Source organism: Eucyclogobius newberryi, unplaced genomic scaffold (assembly GCF_026437365.1).
Source record: "Eucyclogobius newberryi isolate DKJ021-1_F unplaced genomic scaffold, fEucNew1.0.hap1 SCAF_16, whole genome shotgun sequence".
NCBI lineage: Eukaryota > Metazoa > Chordata > Actinopteri > Gobiiformes > Gobiidae > Eucyclogobius > Eucyclogobius newberryi.
In genome coordinates, this window is record NW_027315790.1 from 10,475,389 (window position 1) to 10,491,397 (window position 16,009).

At 43.0% G+C, this 16,009-nt stretch overlaps 1 protein-coding gene across 1 annotated transcript; it reads left to right on the forward strand.

Moving 5' to 3' along the window:
• Positions 1 to 1,107: 1,107 nt before the first annotated feature.
• Positions 1,108 to 15,564, forward strand: LOC140361678 (ankyrin repeat and IBR domain-containing protein 1-like). The gene is made up of 21 exons (XM_072447445.1): positions 1,108 to 1,198; positions 3,904 to 4,220; positions 6,051 to 6,222; positions 6,305 to 6,436; positions 6,544 to 6,732; positions 7,318 to 7,435; positions 8,224 to 8,444; positions 8,804 to 8,892; positions 8,965 to 9,109; positions 9,231 to 9,391; positions 9,543 to 9,631; positions 9,735 to 9,865; positions 9,950 to 10,084; positions 11,026 to 11,112; positions 11,200 to 11,266; positions 11,378 to 11,523; positions 11,592 to 11,770; positions 11,863 to 11,914; positions 11,989 to 12,045; positions 12,432 to 12,555; positions 12,633 to 15,564. Exons 2-21 carry the CDS (start codon positions 4,033 to 4,035, stop codon positions 13,823 to 13,825), a joined length of 3,675 nt encoding a protein of 1,224 aa, XP_072303546.1. The 5' UTR covers positions 1,108 to 1,198; positions 3,904 to 4,032; the 3' UTR covers positions 13,826 to 15,564.
• Positions 15,565 to 16,009: the final 445 nt, after the last annotated feature.

A 16,009-nucleotide genomic window follows, 5' to 3' on the forward strand; every position in this document is an offset into this window, starting at 1 on the left:
TCTAAATTTTCTCGTCATTATAATATCTGCATATCATAAATGCATATCATAAATTAAACTCAATCAGTGCTGAGTAGTGATAATGAAAATTAAAATGAAAGACCGAAGTGTGAATTAGTACACAGTCAAGGTATGTGTACGTATTTCTTTTTCTCGAAAGAAGTTATAAACAGACGTCATAGCACACCTATGACAGGTGTTGTCACGCCAATGCTGTTATTACATTAAAATGTACACTAATGATTATACCAAAATGTAGTCTACTGATTTATTAATAGAAAGGCTGACAATATTACAATTCAGCTTATTGAATATAATTATGTATGAAAAAAAAGAACAGGTAAAATGCAAGTATCAGTATTACACTCCAAGACTAATGTCAAGTTCAAATGAGAAAATGAGGCTATAAAGGCTGTAGAAAGATCTATTGTCTTTTAGATTGTCTATCAATACACAAAACTATGCAAATCAAGTCATGACTTTTTGTATGGGCAGTTTATCATGTAAATCCCATTTTTAAAACATCTGTTGGATTAGACTGAAATAACCATCTTATCTGCCCTTTTTAACAGTAAGCTTTATTTCTGTGTTGAATGTTTCCAATGACATGGGGATGTGTGGTAGGAAACCTAGTTCTGGGGCTGAAGAAATATTGGCCTCTTGTGGTCATTTTTGGTACCGTGTCCTTGTTTCAGAAGTGAGTGTACATTTCCAGCTGAAAGATAAATTTGATATGTTTATGTGTGGAATTAAATCTGTTTTTTTATTTTTTTCAATTACACATGTATATAAAATGTGTATTTACAGAAACTAAAGAAGTGTGTCCAGATGTCCCAACAAACAGGTTCCCATCCCCAATCTGGTCACATGTATGTAAAACTGCATTATGTTATTACAAAATCAACTAAACGTTTATAAAAGTGGAAATATAAGCTAATGTTGTCAAAGAAGTACTCGATTGTCAGCCAATCACTGCACGTCTTGCGAGTGACGTTGATTCCGCGCAGGCGCACTCCACTTTATTTTTTGGCAGCAACAACAACACTGCACTGAGCTCAGTCAGGTTCGCCCCAGCGCTCCGAGCTGTAACCGGGTCCGGGGGACGGGGCACATGTTCCAGCGCCCGGGGAGGCTTATGGACCTCTGTTCGTGCAGGTTTCTGAGTGAGCAACGTCTTGTAAACGAGTGATTCAGCCGTGTAAGTAAAAGGAGATTTGGCGTTGTTCTGCTGCTGTGAGGTGGATGTGAGGTTTGCTAGCGGTGTAGCCTTTACTGGGAGGTGACGCTTTCTTAGGGAACCCTTTTTATTTTCAGCATTATATGTTTGGTAATGGCTCATTACACACAGCATCTTCTCAAATTGGGTTAGTAATATAGGGACAATTTGCCATAGGCTTATTGGAGTGAACAAAGACGCTTTACGTGGGGCCGCATGGACTGAACATGCAGTAGGTGTTTGTTTTGTGCTCATTTCATGCTGACACACTTTTTCAGAATAACCACATGAGGTCTGACCTGGATATTTGGCGCATATGCTGTGACCGAGCTAATTTGGGCAAAAATCGTCCAAACTGTGTCATGTCCAGAACACTGGAACTGTCCCTCCTGTAGCCCAGCCTGACCTTGCCTCATACTAGTTACTATAATGTCCACTTCAGATCCACTTTTCTGTGAGGTGTTGACTTTGATTCACTCAAATGTATAGTTACAGTCCTATTGTCTTTGTACTGAGCTTACCACTACCCCTCAATGTATAGACCATTTAAACATTCACTCTTCTGTTTACTGCGTTGCAACGTCCTGTTGGATTTGTTGTGATTATGGATAATACCGAATTAGGAGTTTTCCTTCTGCCCTACATATGCTCATTGTGAATAAAACTATAAAAATGTGTAGGTGTAGAAGTGATTCATTAGCACTATTAAGATTAAGTAAACTAGAAACATTAAGGCTTCAGGACATTCTGGATTAAATATAAAAACGTGTATTTAGTAACTGTAGAACCGCATATAATGCGTCCTCCCCACAAGGAGAGTGCTCGTCTTTTGTCCTATTGTGATGGGAACTCAATTTTTTTCAATTTCTTTATAACAAACTGCCTTGTTCTTGAGTTCAAGCAAGATCCATATTTTTGCAGCAATGTTTGAGATTGTGAGTCACTTTTCATATTGGTATTGCCCAGCTCTGTGTGAACCAAAATCTTTCTTTTCCATGCATACAATATACATATGTTTCTGATTTGGGTTTAAGGCTAGCTGCGTCAACAAGTGGTAAACGTGTTCTTTTTGACCGCCTAATTTTGTGTGGTTATAAAACTGTTTTGATAATTGTTAGTAATTGATGCAGACGTCAGGAAATGCTTTTATTGGTCTATATTTTTCTCCTTTTTTGTGAGAAAGCTGGTCAGAAGGGAGAGAAGTGAAGTGGAAGTAGAATAGTGTGCACAAAACATGGAGCCAAACAGACAGACTGGCCTATTAACCAAAGCCCCCTCTTTCACCCTGCCATTATTCAGATGGTCCCCAACATATCAGGATAAGCTTGTGCAAATGCTCACTATGATTCGCTAGCTCCGGACTGTCTGTGTGGCTTTGCCTGTTTTAATCCTGGTTTGTCTTTGTGTAGCAGAAGTAGGGGAGGCAGGTTGCCATGCTATTCAAATGTTCCAGGGCCCGGCAAGCCTGAGACCGACTGTAGCCAGGCTAAAAGAGGCCCTTTGTGTGAGCCAGACAGATGGCCATAGAATGAAGACTGTAATGATACCCTCAACGGCTCATGCTCTGCCATACAGGCTCCACTCATTAAGGATGTGACGTGTTGCTGAGAGTTTGTGTGTTCAAGAAAGACTCGGCAATAGTTGTTGAAGATCATATGCACAACACACCTATTTTAACATTGTTATTAGAGCTGCACAATATATCTCAATATTACGTTAATGCAATAATGCAATATCCACGTCACACTTCCACAGAAATTGTTGTGACTGAAGTTCCATTTTAGTCATGATCTTGTCTTCTGGTCCTGTCTTGGCATAACACTTAACAAGTTTTGATTCCGATCCCTTAGATGCTGTCACTGTCTGAGCTTCTATACTCTATACTGAATATACATTTCATAAGCATCCTACCTGTGTCCCCACAAAATAAACACATGTTCAAATCAAATATTGCTCTTGTTGAAAACTATTTTAATGTTTATTCTTAATTACAAAAACATTGGACATGATGAATTGTTTGGAGTTTGGTTCTTACTTTAAACCAGTTTGCATTAACACAGTTGTATTTCTTGTAATTCCTGTAAACAAAGAGAAAGTTCTAGTTTGTTCAGACCACACTCGGTTAAGAAATGTCATCTGTCTGGAAAAAATTGTGGTCAAATTTGTAAAATTGTCTCTATCCCCAGCAGTGGTGTTATTGACCATGTCTTAGGGTTAGGGTGACCAATCGATTGCGTGGATATTATTAACTGTCCCTTCGCGCCTGCCCTCTTTATTATTATCTGTCTTTTTAGGTTCTTTCTTCTGTGGTAATGTTCCGCCCATTTCCTCAAACCGTTGCTTCAGCTCCTAATCAATAAACAGTCGATGGATTTTGTCTATATCCCTCCAATTCTGAATCATGTTAAAGTAGTACAAATTATAAAGTTTACGATAGTAGCAGTGAACTAGAGATTCTGATGTTATTGACCTGACACTGTTCAGATTAGTGCCTAGATTTTTTTAATCAACAAAGCACAAAATATAGCGGCTTGTTAATTTTAACCTTGCTTAATACAACTGTATAACCAATTCAACATTTTCCCATTTCATTGTATTGAACACACTGTATAAAATATATATTTGGTTAAAGTTGTTGTTAGATTTTGTTATTTATTAAGTCTGATTATGCTCTCTTGTTTCCATAGGGCAGGAAAACACAGCGAACCATGTTGCTTTAAGTTTGGGCCAGTGTTCGGGGGAAGGCGGAGGTCCAGGCTGGCCGGCCGGCATTTGCCACAGAGGGCATCAGGCGGCCTTTGGCACATTTTGAAGCCATGGGCAACACAGCGACCAAGTTTCGTAAGTCCCTGGTGAGTGGGGATGAAGCATTGGCCTGGCAGCTGTATGAGGGAAACCCACAGTTCAGGGACGGCCTGGACCCCAACGCGTCGTATGGAGAGCAGTACCAGCACAACACGGCTCTGCACTACGTCTGCCGCCACGCCATGACACGAATACTCAGGTGAAAATGGAAGAATATAGCCTATATAGCTTCTATCTAGTAGCACTTGTCCTTGATGTGGTATGGTATGTGGAATAGCCACAGCACATTTTTAAAATGCCTCTTCTGAAATGGCAAGTATTATATAGGATTAGCATTGTAATAACATGATCATAGTAAAACAGTTTACTGTATGAAACCAATTCAGTGATAATCAGACTGCTGGCTGTTACCACGACAGCTGAACGAGTGACTAGTGAATAGACTCCCTCCCCACACGTTTCCCCATGCACTTTCCTTCCATGATTAGAGGGGCCTCTCGCTGCATTTGTGTGTGCACTTCTTCAAGCTGGGAATATGCAAGTCCACGGCTGCTTGTGAATCAACCTCCATGCTATTTGTGTCCCTTCCTGCTAACCTGTAATGGTCTGTAGAGGCGTGCTACAGGCGGCAAGCTACTCCTGATAAGTGTCTGAGGAAATGTTGCTTTGTTAAACTACTCAAGAGGACAGAAGTCGAGTGGACAGAGGCCGAGTGGAAAGAGACGACCAAGAAATCTCAGACAAAACAAAGCCCCAGAGGACGAGCGTGGGCAGCGAGATGCAGTCTGTTTTTCTGATTATTTTTAACATGTATCTATTTCACATTCACTCTCTGGTTGCGTTTTAGTCATCTCTGTGGGTTGGAATTGGACCGAAATCCCGTGAGAACGGAGAACTGGGCAATCACAAGTTAGACCTATTAGTGTGCTGCAGAAGGATGTAGGGCAGGAAATATACCCAGACTGATGTTTGTCTAAAGAAAAACAAATACCTTGAACAAACATGGAAAAGAGGTGGTTTTAATTGCATAGAGTTTCCTTTAGCTGTGTGTCCTGATGTAGAGTTGAGCATTATGCAAAGAAATACTTGGAGGTTTTGTTAATATTAAGGCCATCCATTCTCTGTGTGTTTGGTAGAGGGGGTTAGTGGCTGAAGGAGGAATAATTAGTGATTATTACAGTGCGGGTGAACTGGCAGTATTCTGTCATTAGGGGAGGCTGCAAGGGCTCAAGCGAGAAGGTCAGGCGCAGCAGAACAGGATAATAAATACTATAGCACTAATTCAACAGTGTCCACATCCCACACAGCTGCAGGACAGTAGTCTTTTTACCTTTGATCCGCTGTACATTTGCAGTCGAGTCATTGTCATTGTCATGGTACTAATGATTTTCTCTCAACCAATTAAAATGAATGAAGGCATGTTGCTTTGTTTATATGCACCCCAAAAATCAATCATCAAGGCAAAGACAAAAAATACTAAAGATTGAAAGAGTTATCGGGATTTTAAAATTCCTTGTACTTTGTCTTCCAAATACAACAATTACTCTAAAAATCACTAATAAAAAGTCAAATGTCTCCAGGTGTTATTGATGATCAGATTTATCTTGAGCATACCAATTATCAGATCTAATTATTAAGTGATCTGATTAGTCTAGTTATCAGATTTTATTTTGTCATGTAAATGTACCCAATGTACAAGAGGTAAAATGACTGACTGTGTGAGTGCAGAGGACATTTTCAATCGATGGGAAGGGCAGTTAATACAGAGAGAGAAGAGAAAAACTCTTGACATTTGATAAAAAGCAGTGAAACCACACAGAAGAAGTACAACCAGAGTCCGGCTCCAGGGGGGACATGTACATCCATCACTGTCTAATGATGTTTGGATCCATTTGATAGCAGCCAGATCCCATCATTATACCGGATGTTTGTTTTTTCTACCAGAAACATCTGCGTTCTTTTCCTTTTCAATAAGATTACGGCCTATTTCTTTGTATGTCTAATTTTGTATTATACTTTTGCTGTATAGGTCTTTTCTGTTCAGCAAAGAGGGGAACCCCAACAAGCGGAATGTGCACAATGAGACATGCCTCCATGTGCTTTGCCAAGGCCCACAGATCCTGCTGCTGCCAGAGGGGGCGCTATCACCGCGACTCGCCCGCCCTCAGAGGGACGAGCAGCGCCGCACTGACTGCCTCCAGGTTTGGTCTTTAAAACAAAACGAAGTCAATCATTCATTTAGTTTACAAAGTTGATTCAATGTTTTGGGGTTTCCCGGTGTAGATGATTCTGAGCTGGACAGGGGCCAGGCTGGAGGGGGGCCAATATGAAAATGCCAATGTCAACGCCACTGACAACCACCACTGTACCTGCCTGCACTACGCCGCCGCCGCAGGCATGAGGAGCTGTGTGGAGGTCAGACAAACCAAGTGTCTACTCTGCACAAGTTTCTTTTCATTTTCTTCTTCTTTCCCCCCATACCTTATGCTCCTATTTCATCCTTTGTGCCCGCTTTTGTGTAGCTGCTGATCCAGAATGAGGCAGACCTTTTTGTGGAAGACGAGGACAAGTTGACTCCGTGCGATCACGCCGAGCGGCACCACCACACGGAACTGGCCCTCAGTCTGGAGTCACAGATGGTTTTCTCCTCCTCGGCTCAGCAGTCAAACACAGACACTCAAGCTGAAGGCAACCTGCTGCAGTACAAAGAGGTGAGGGGACACGGGCCCCATCACACGGAAGTTCCCTGGTGGCTTGATTTTGGAAAACTGTAGTTGTGCTATTTTAAATCATTTGCATTATAGTGACTGAAGCTGAAGATGCAAATGTTCCACATGACATAAAAGCATTGGTGCATGCCCTGATTTGTGTCTCTCATTAGGCTCGTCAGTTCACTCATTTAGTTTGTGTGAGTGATATTACAGAGTTATGACATTCATTATAGAATGTTCATTATATAAACCTCAGAAAACACTAAACCTGCTTTTACTGAAACTCTTTGAATGTATTTCATTCTCAGCTTTGTCAGCAATGTTTCAGTGTGCATGCATGGGGCCAGTCCATCACCATTGTGCAGGTGCAACTACCGGTATTCAACTCTCGACCCTCACTGAAGTGAATGCATCAATTTATGTTTTAGATTTTCGCATTGGTTCCTACTAAATGGAGGAAGTATTTCCTCCATTTAGTCACTGTATTTAGTAGATATGACATTGGAAAGAAAGGATCTCAAAGGGATCGCTGGTGAATAACTTGAATAAGCCCTCAAGCTAAGAAAGCACATTTTGTCCTTGCAGCCATTTGAGGGACTGAAGCTCCAGGACCTGCGTAAGCTGAAGGACATGCTGATTGTGGAAACAGCCGACATGCTTCAAGCTCCTCTGTTCACTGCCGAGGCCCTTCTCCGGGCTCATGGTCTGTGTTATTTTGTTCTATATTAAAATGGTCACTCATTCACATATAGTTCGGGTACAGATTGACAGAACACTCAAGAGGACATTCAAGCATTTCAGTCCCAGAGCATTGCTCGGTTCACTCTGGCTCTCACACAAACACTCCGTTGCCGCAACATTTAAATTGAATGAGAATTTATTCAAACTCAAAGCTTTCCGTGCATAGTTCCAGTTATTTTACAAGGCCTTGATCTGAGAAATTGCCAAATAAAAATGCAGGGAAATCAGTTTGTTCACACATGACCCTTCTCTGGCAAGCTAAATAATTCCCAGTTCAGGCTGCATGTGGAGCTTTGGATGAACCTGGTGATTACATGATGACCAAAATATACTTTATCATTATCCAGCTATGTAGAAGTTAAAGCGGACTGTTTTTCCATGCTGGCTAATGCCACACAAGCCACGTTTCAGCCGGTTCACTTTGGAGCAGACCGGTTTATGTAAGCAATCAGAAGTGAGCCTTGAGAGGTCAAAGACATGCAGCAAATAGTTGGAGCTAGATTTGAGCTCATGATGCTGCGGTCTACTCACATGGCGCGCACATGTGCTATCGACTCAGTCACTGAGCAGCTCTTTTTCAGCGAGATGATTGGACAAGAGAGAACACCGACTTGAATGAAAATAAGATGGCAAGAAGCAGTTATTTGAGATCTGGATACAACCGTCACTAAGCAATAAGTACCATGTATGTGTGGATGTATGTCTGTTCGATCAGAGATAAACGGCCGACTGTTCCTGTTGTTGTCTCAGACTGGGACAGAGAGAAGCTCCTGGAGGCCTGGATGTCTGACGCTGAAGCCTGCTGCCAGCGCTCCGGTGTGGCCATGCCCACTCCGCCTCCCAGCGGGTACAATGCCTGGGACACTTTGCCCTCTCCGCGCACTCCTAGGACCCCTCGCTCACCCCTAACCCTCACACTCACCTCCCCCACGGACAGCTGCCTCACCCCTGGAGACGAGAGCCTTTCTATGGTAATGCACATCATTTATTTATGTATTTAAGTTTGTGAAACATAAGTATGTATTTAACATTCTTTCAATTGATTAGCCACTTTTTAAAAAACAAAATGCAGGGCTGCCACTTTTGTAAACATTTTTTAGCTGAGTCATGTCACGAAGTATTAGCCCTATTCCCATACAACACATAATTACAAATCCAGTCATAATATTTGTCAGGGCAGCGTGTGCTTGTCCCGGTGTATCAATAAATCAAAAGTTTTGAAGCCTGACAATATAATATCACAAACACAAGTAAAGTTGCAAGTTGTATTTCAGGGAACAAGCTTTTATATCATAATGCCGTGATGTGGTCTACCTACCTGTCTCTGCAGTGTGGGATCTGCCTCTGCTCCATCTCTGTCTTTGAGGACCCAGTGGACATGTCCTGTGGTCATGAATTCTGCAGAGCATGCTGGGAAGAGTGAGTCCATACACACTGATGCCAATGCAAAGTTTCTGGTCACGTATCCATTAATATCACCTATGTTTTAAGGTTTCTCAATGTGAAGATACAAGAAGGCGACGCGCACAATATCTTCTGCCCGGCTTATGAGTGCTACCAGTTGGTTCCTGTGCATGTGATTGAGAGTGTGGTGTCCAGAGAAATGGACCAACGATATCTTCAGTTTGACATCAAGGTATGCTTAATAAATTGCTAAAATACAGCCGTGACATTTAGAGTTGTAGAGATTCTTGTCTACCCCAGTTTTATGCTTAACGATATATAAGAAAATCTGAAGTGGCTGTTGTGTATTTTAGGCTTTTGTGGAGAACAACCCCTCCATCCGCTGGTGTCCTGTGCCTAGATGTGAGCGCGCGGTGCGACTGACTCGACCCGGCCCAGGGGACAACGATCCCCACAGCTTCCCCCTGCTGCCGTCCCCCGCTGTGGACTGTGGCAAAGGGCACCTGTTCTGCTGGTACATCACCCTCTCGTTATTGTGCACTCAATGCCTTCGAACTGTCAATAAATAAGTTCTCATTTAGTTTCTGCACATCTAGTAGAGTCACTTCAAATCAACGATTTGTAATGGCTGATAAGTCGTCCCTTTATCTCCTATATCTGTACAGGGAGTGCCTTGGAGAGGCCCATGAGCCATGTGACTGTCAAATGTGGAGGAACTGGCTCCAAAAAGTCACTGAAATGAAGCCTGAGGAGTGTAAGAGTCAGCCTATTGGCCTTCTGGGAAATATTTCTGAGTCGGCTTTCAGGGCAGGCAGTTGTACGTTATACAAGTGACATTTTCTGAATATGTTGTGTAGTAGCAGGTGTGAGCGAGGCTTATGAAGATGCTGCTAACTGCCTGTGGCTGCTGACTAACTCAAAACCCTGTGCCAACTGCAAGTCCCCCATTCAGAAGAACGAGGGCTGCAACCATATGCAGTGTGCCAAAGTAAGCACATTAAAGTCATGGAAGTGTTTTACATTACGATTCAAACATTTTGTCTGATAACTGTTCTGTTTTGGTATGGCTCAGTGCAAGTATGATTTCTGTTGGATTTGTCTGGAAGAGTGGAAGAAGCACAGCTCATCTACAGGAGGCTACTATCGCTGCACACGCTATGAAGTCATTCAGCAGCTGGAGGAGCAGTCCAAGGACATGACTGTAGAAGTGAGGGCCCTAAACATCTACACTGAACAAAAATATCAACACTTTTGTTTTTGCTCCCATTTTTCATGAGCTGAGCTCAAAGATATTACACTTTTCTGTATACATAAAATACCAATATCCCTCTAATATTGTTTACAAATTTACCGAGCAATAAATATCATTAATAATCCATCCCACCTCACAGGTGTGACATGCAAAATCAAGATGCATGCATATGGCACAGGTGTAACTTAAACTGGCCACTCTGTAATGTTTAATGCTTTATTGGGGGGTCTGGGGGGTCAGGAAAGTAGTCAGTATCTGGTGTGACCAAAATGGCCGCTGAAGTTGCTAAATATTAGCAGGATCTGGAACATGCATACCGTATACGCCAATCCAGAGCATCCCAAATGTGCTCAATGGTTCATTGTTGTTCCATTCACCCACAACCATCAACTCAAGTTGCAATATGATAATGCACGGCCCCATGTGGAAGTATCTGTACACAATTCATGAAAGCTAATAACATCCCAGTTCTGATATGACCAGCACTCACCAGACACGTCACACATTGAGCTTGTTCAGGATGCTGTGGATCAGTGTATATGACACCATCTTCCGGTTCCTTCCGATATGCAGTCATTTCTGTGGCCGTTTTGGTGGGCACGCCAGATACTGCAGATTGTCCAGACCACCCAATAAAGCAAACCACAACAGTGGTGTTCACTGTTGTTCGCCACAACAGTGGTGGGTTATTCATATTTATATTCATTGCTCAGTAAGACAGATTTTGACAGATGGGTGAACATTATTTGAGAAAAAATGGTCTTTTGTGTTTATAGAAAAAGTTTCATCTTTTAGTTCAACTCATGAAAAATGGGAGCAAAAACAAAAGTGTTGCATCAGTGTATGTACTGTACATAGTTACTGACATGGTTACATGATGATGTTGAATGTTTCAGGCTGAAAAGAAGCACAAGAGCTTTCAGGAACTGGACAGATTCATGCATTATTACACTCGTTTTAAGAACCATGAACACAGTTATAAGGTATGTCCAATGTTTAACAATATCCGTCACAAATAACGATAATATTTCTAGTAATCTGAGATTTAAAAGCTATTTTCTATTTGTTAGTTGGAGCAGAGACTGTTAAAAACAGCTAAAGAAAAGATGGAGCAACTGAGTAGAGCTTTTATCAGCCGTAAGTCAGAGTCTCCCATCTACTTGACAACGTATTGTTCAACACATTATTGCCCATTGCATTTGAAGCTTTTTGTCAAAAGATTAAAATGATATGTGTTGTACGTGGCAGGAGAATGCTCTCCTCCAGACACCAGGTTCATAGAAGACGGAGTGACAGAGCTGCTGAAGACGCGGCGAGTGCTGAAGTGTTCATATCCATACGGCTTCTTTCTGCAGCAGGGAAGCACTCAGAAGGAGATCTTTGAGCTCATGCAGGTAAGAGCCATTCTAACAGTGGGAAACTCGTTCATTATGGAGACAGATCAGGCCATGCATACTTTTAGACAGATTTGGAGATGGTCGTGGAGGACTTGGCTCAGAAAGTCAACCGGCCATACCTGCGCACGCCCTGCCATAAGATCATCAGTTCGACTCGTCTAGTGCAGCAGAAAAGGCAGGAGTTCCTAGCATCTGTGGCCCGAGGAGTGGCTCCAAATGATTCTCCTGAACCTCCACGCAGGAAGTACGACCTTATATGTAAATGAGCCAATAAATACACTCCAAAGTAACGGGCTGAGGCTTAACTGCTTTTAATTCCTTTCTTTTTTATAACAGTTATCCGGGAGCATCGTGGGATTGGGAATATCTGGGATTTGCCTCTCCTGAGGTAAACTGCCGGAACACGTTTAGACACCGTTGAAATATTTTCTGTAGATGACTAATTGCATTTTTGGTGTGTAGATGGGCAGTCGACATACAGTCTTGGGAGCAGGAGACCAAAGAGATCGGCATTCCCAGGTATGACTTTCTCTGCAGGTGCAACACATGCTCTGTGGCGTGTGCCTGTTGTGCTCCACAAATCAAAGACCCGTCGCAAACAACGCAGCACTCGGAGTGTGCACCCACACACACGCAGAGAGAAGAAGAGGGATATGTACGGCAGAGCGCGTGGGGCACTGTAACCACGGTGCACACAAACGGGGGGAGGTCTAATTTATTTATTTGTCAATTTATTTATTCTTGGGACCAGGAAAAATATATGCTAAATCTCAGTGGGAAAATAATTATGCAATGCGTTTTCCCGGCCCTCATTTTTTTTTAACAGAATTTTGTATAAAGCCCAATTTAGTAAGCTCAGCTGGGCTTTGCCTTATTACAAAGAAACCAGAGTTGACTGTTTGCAGGATTTTGCTGACATCCAATACCGGCGCAGACACCGGCCCCGGCGGAGAGGAGACATGCTCAGTCTGCAAAGCCTCCGGAGTAGCAGCAACACTCCAGAGACCAGCCGGAGGAGCGACAACACAGGTGAGCCAGGAAACACACTGAAAAAACTGAAAACTCAAATAATTGCACTGACTATTGCCTTTACCTTCTAATCACAGATGGCTTGGAGAGAAGCGAAGGACGCCGGCGCGTGCTTGGCTCACTGGATGAAGACGACCCCAACATCCTCTTGGCCATCCAGCTGTCGCTGCAGGAATCCCGCAGAGATCGAGGTCTGGAGGAGAGGCCCCCAGACAGAAGAGCCGCTTCTGCTGGAGAGCTGGTGGACCTGTCCCTGCACTCCCTCAGTACAGATGCACCTTTGGGTGCCAGAGGGTCGTCCTTCCCTTTGTCTCTCCTGGACCCTCCTCAGCCCCCCAATAGGACCGACTCACAGCCCGCTGTTCCCAGCTCCATCCCTCTCCCTCCTCCTCCTCCTTCTCTCAGCGCAGAGCTGCTGGAGCTGGGAGACAGCCTTTTGAAACTAAGCAGCCTTTCCCATTCCTACGACCACAGCACACAGCATCCGCGGGTGTGCTCTCAGTCCACCTGTGCGCCGCCCTTCACTCTGGAGCCAAATCATAGTGACCCCACCCCCCGGGCTGAACTGGACCACCTCAATCTGACCGAACTCTGCTACTGCACCTCCAGTGGAAACTCTGAGCCCCAGCTCAGTGCTTCTGAGTCCACTCACCCAGTCTCATCTGCCCCAGAACAACCCTCAAACATCCCAAAGCCAGAGAGCACCTACTGCTCCGAGCGCCCGCTTGCCTCTGCTCCTCATGCAGAGCCTCAGCCGCCCACCCAGCTGTGCCTGCCTTCACCAGAACCTGAACCAGAGCTGCTGCTCTCCCCAGTCATCCCCCCAGGGGGTGCTTTCACCCCCAGTGATCCTCAGAGCCTCCAGGCCCTGGACCCCACTGCCAGCGCCCAGCTGTTGGACAACATTATGGCCTGGTTTAACAACAACATCAACCCCCAGAACAATCCCCAAAGTCTGGCCCTTATCCCCTCCCCTCCCACCACAGAGACAGAGTCCTCTCCGGACACGCTCACAGAGACCGAGAGTGTGGCATCCAGAGACACAGCACCTGTTCCGCTCTGGCAGCCCCTGGAGGGCGAGTCAGACCCGGGCACAGCCAGCCCTCATCTGGAGCTAGACCACAGGGACTCTGAGGGGGGCGCAGGGGGTGAGCTGTCGCTGGACGAAGAGCATACGCACCCTCCCCCTCTTAGCTGTAGTCCCAGTCACTCTGAGGTGCAGGACGAGCCCTCACCGGAGCAGTGGGAAGAGCAGGTGCACCTGGTTTGACAGAAGGTTTGAGTCGGGACAATATAGTTATGTCAAAAGCACTGAACAGAAACCCCCAGTGACACCTCTTTTACTGTAATATCCAGAGCGGACTCGCCTTGCATACTTTGTCCAGATGATGTCATACCTTATTTTGAAGTGCTTTTTTCTGGTGTAAAAACAGACGTTTGTTAAGTTATACAAATTATTTGATTACGGTAATACATAAATGATAAAGCTACTGATATCATGCACATACAATGCTACACATGTTTTGGTTGTAATAATTTATTCTTCATATGTATCTTTCTAGTTTGTTCAGGGTAAAGTTGTGGTGCTGTCCCTGTTAAACTCCAAACTTGCCTCGTAAACACAGTGGTTCTGTGCGACACACTAATGCTCCATCAGCCTGTGTGCAGCTTTTGGAGCCTGTTGAGCGTACTGTACAATCAGGGCCTGAAAGTGTTTGGGCCTGAAAGTGTTTGGACCTTCTCCCTCTCCGTGCCTCAACACTCAACCAGAGGACCTGCTTCACTCGCTAACATTCAGAGCTGTTACTTGGATCAGATCTGTGTGAATGAACATGTGTTTTATTCACCTGAGGAATCGTGTTTCTGTGAAGGCTTCCGTTTGGTCCATTGTGCCACACTCCATGTGCGAGTATTTATATTTCTGTACTTCAGAAAGCTATTGCTTTGGCTCAATTTTAAATCCAAACTGTAGTTCACAACACTGCTTTATATATATTATATTTACATTTTTCTTTGATTTGTCTGTAAACCACTGTGAAATATGGTATAATTCTGTAGATTTATTGTTTTGAGTACAAACTATACCAACAATATTTCTGTTAATAAATAAGAATGTATAATGCAAATATTTATGAATTAAATCGTATTGAGCCAAAGCAATTATTTAAGTGTCAATGAATGAAGTTTTACACTAATTTATCTTAAAAGTAAAAATGTAACTTAAGTGTATCTTAAGTCTTAATTTTTCATTCCAAGAAGTATTTCATCCATGTAACGTCACGATTATGTGTGCCTTTGACTTTATTTTAGTTTGTGTGTTATTAGTGTCATTCAGCAATTAACATTTCTTGGTCTAGAAAACATCAAGCATTTACAGATTTTACTAAACTTGGAGCAATTCAAGAAATATATTTTAATACAAATCAACCTTACCTACAGTAATGTTATCCATCATTTGGTTTGTGGGGTTGCCATAAAAGGTTTACTTTCTACCTGTTTACAAAATATTTGTCACTGCCTGTGCCATGTAGGAGACCGGTGGTAGTGTTTCACAAATCCATAGATCATTCCCAGTGTTTAGTGTCAGGGCACAGTTTCTTCGATAAGGTGTTTACAGCATGTTTTAAAGAAGGTCCGTGTTTAGTGATGGGCACTTTAGGACGGGTGAGTTTTCTTTTCCACTGTAAAAAAAAAAAAGTTAACTAACATTTGAGGAGTTGGCCCAGAGCAAGTTCTTGCAGAGACAGGTGAAATGTTCAAATGTTAAATGATTTGCGGATTACTGTTTTGATGGAGTCCAATACCATTTACTATTTACTTTATCTCAGATCATCAAGTAGATTATTTGACTGAGCCAACCACAACAACCAACAAGACAGAAACATTGCACTTGAAGACCATACTTGATACATTCCCTTCAGGTCTTGAGAGGCGTTTGATGTGGCCAATAAATACTGTAAATGAAAGCGTCATTGCAAAGTTTACCCACAATAAAATGGACTGAAAGTATGTTGTGTCGTTCTTTATTAGGATTTAGAGCTATTATGGCATCCTAAATCACGTTATGTTCATTTAGTGTAAGTACACACAATAGTATAGTGTAGAAGGGGTGAAGTGTGGATAGATAATTACAATGCATCCTTATGGCGACATCTGAGCAGAATCAGAATTTATGAAGGTTGAAATTTAATTCACCTTTATTGTCTTAGTGGCACGCATAATTAACAGTTAAAAATAGTCAGACATGGCATCTCCTTTATTTTTTAGCCATGTTGATAGGCTATTTATTTGATTAATCAACCTTTAGTTTACCGGGTTAGAAGATATTATAGATCCATGGTAAGAACCCACTGAGATTGAGATCTCGTTTTCAAGGCTGAGAAACTGCACTTTATCTGGAGCCGTTCAAGGCATTATCGACGATGCTCCATAATAACTGGTAATTAGTCAGTCA

What these genes read in the sequence shown, in the direction of transcription:
- LOC140361678 (XM_072447445.1), top strand. Translation starts at nt 4,033, where the DNA reads ATGGGCAACACAGCGACCAAGTTTCGTAAGTCCCTGGTGAGTGGGGAT. An exon ending in AAAGGGCACCTGTTCTGCTG is followed by an intron (nt 9,392 to 9,542) that starts GTACATCACCCT and finishes ATATCTGTACAG; the next exon opens with GGAGTGCCTTGGAGAGGCCC. An exon ending in CCTGAACCTCCACGCAGGAA is followed by an intron (nt 11,771 to 11,862) that starts GTACGACCTTAT and finishes TTTTTATAACAG; the next exon opens with TTATCCGGGAGCATCGTGGG.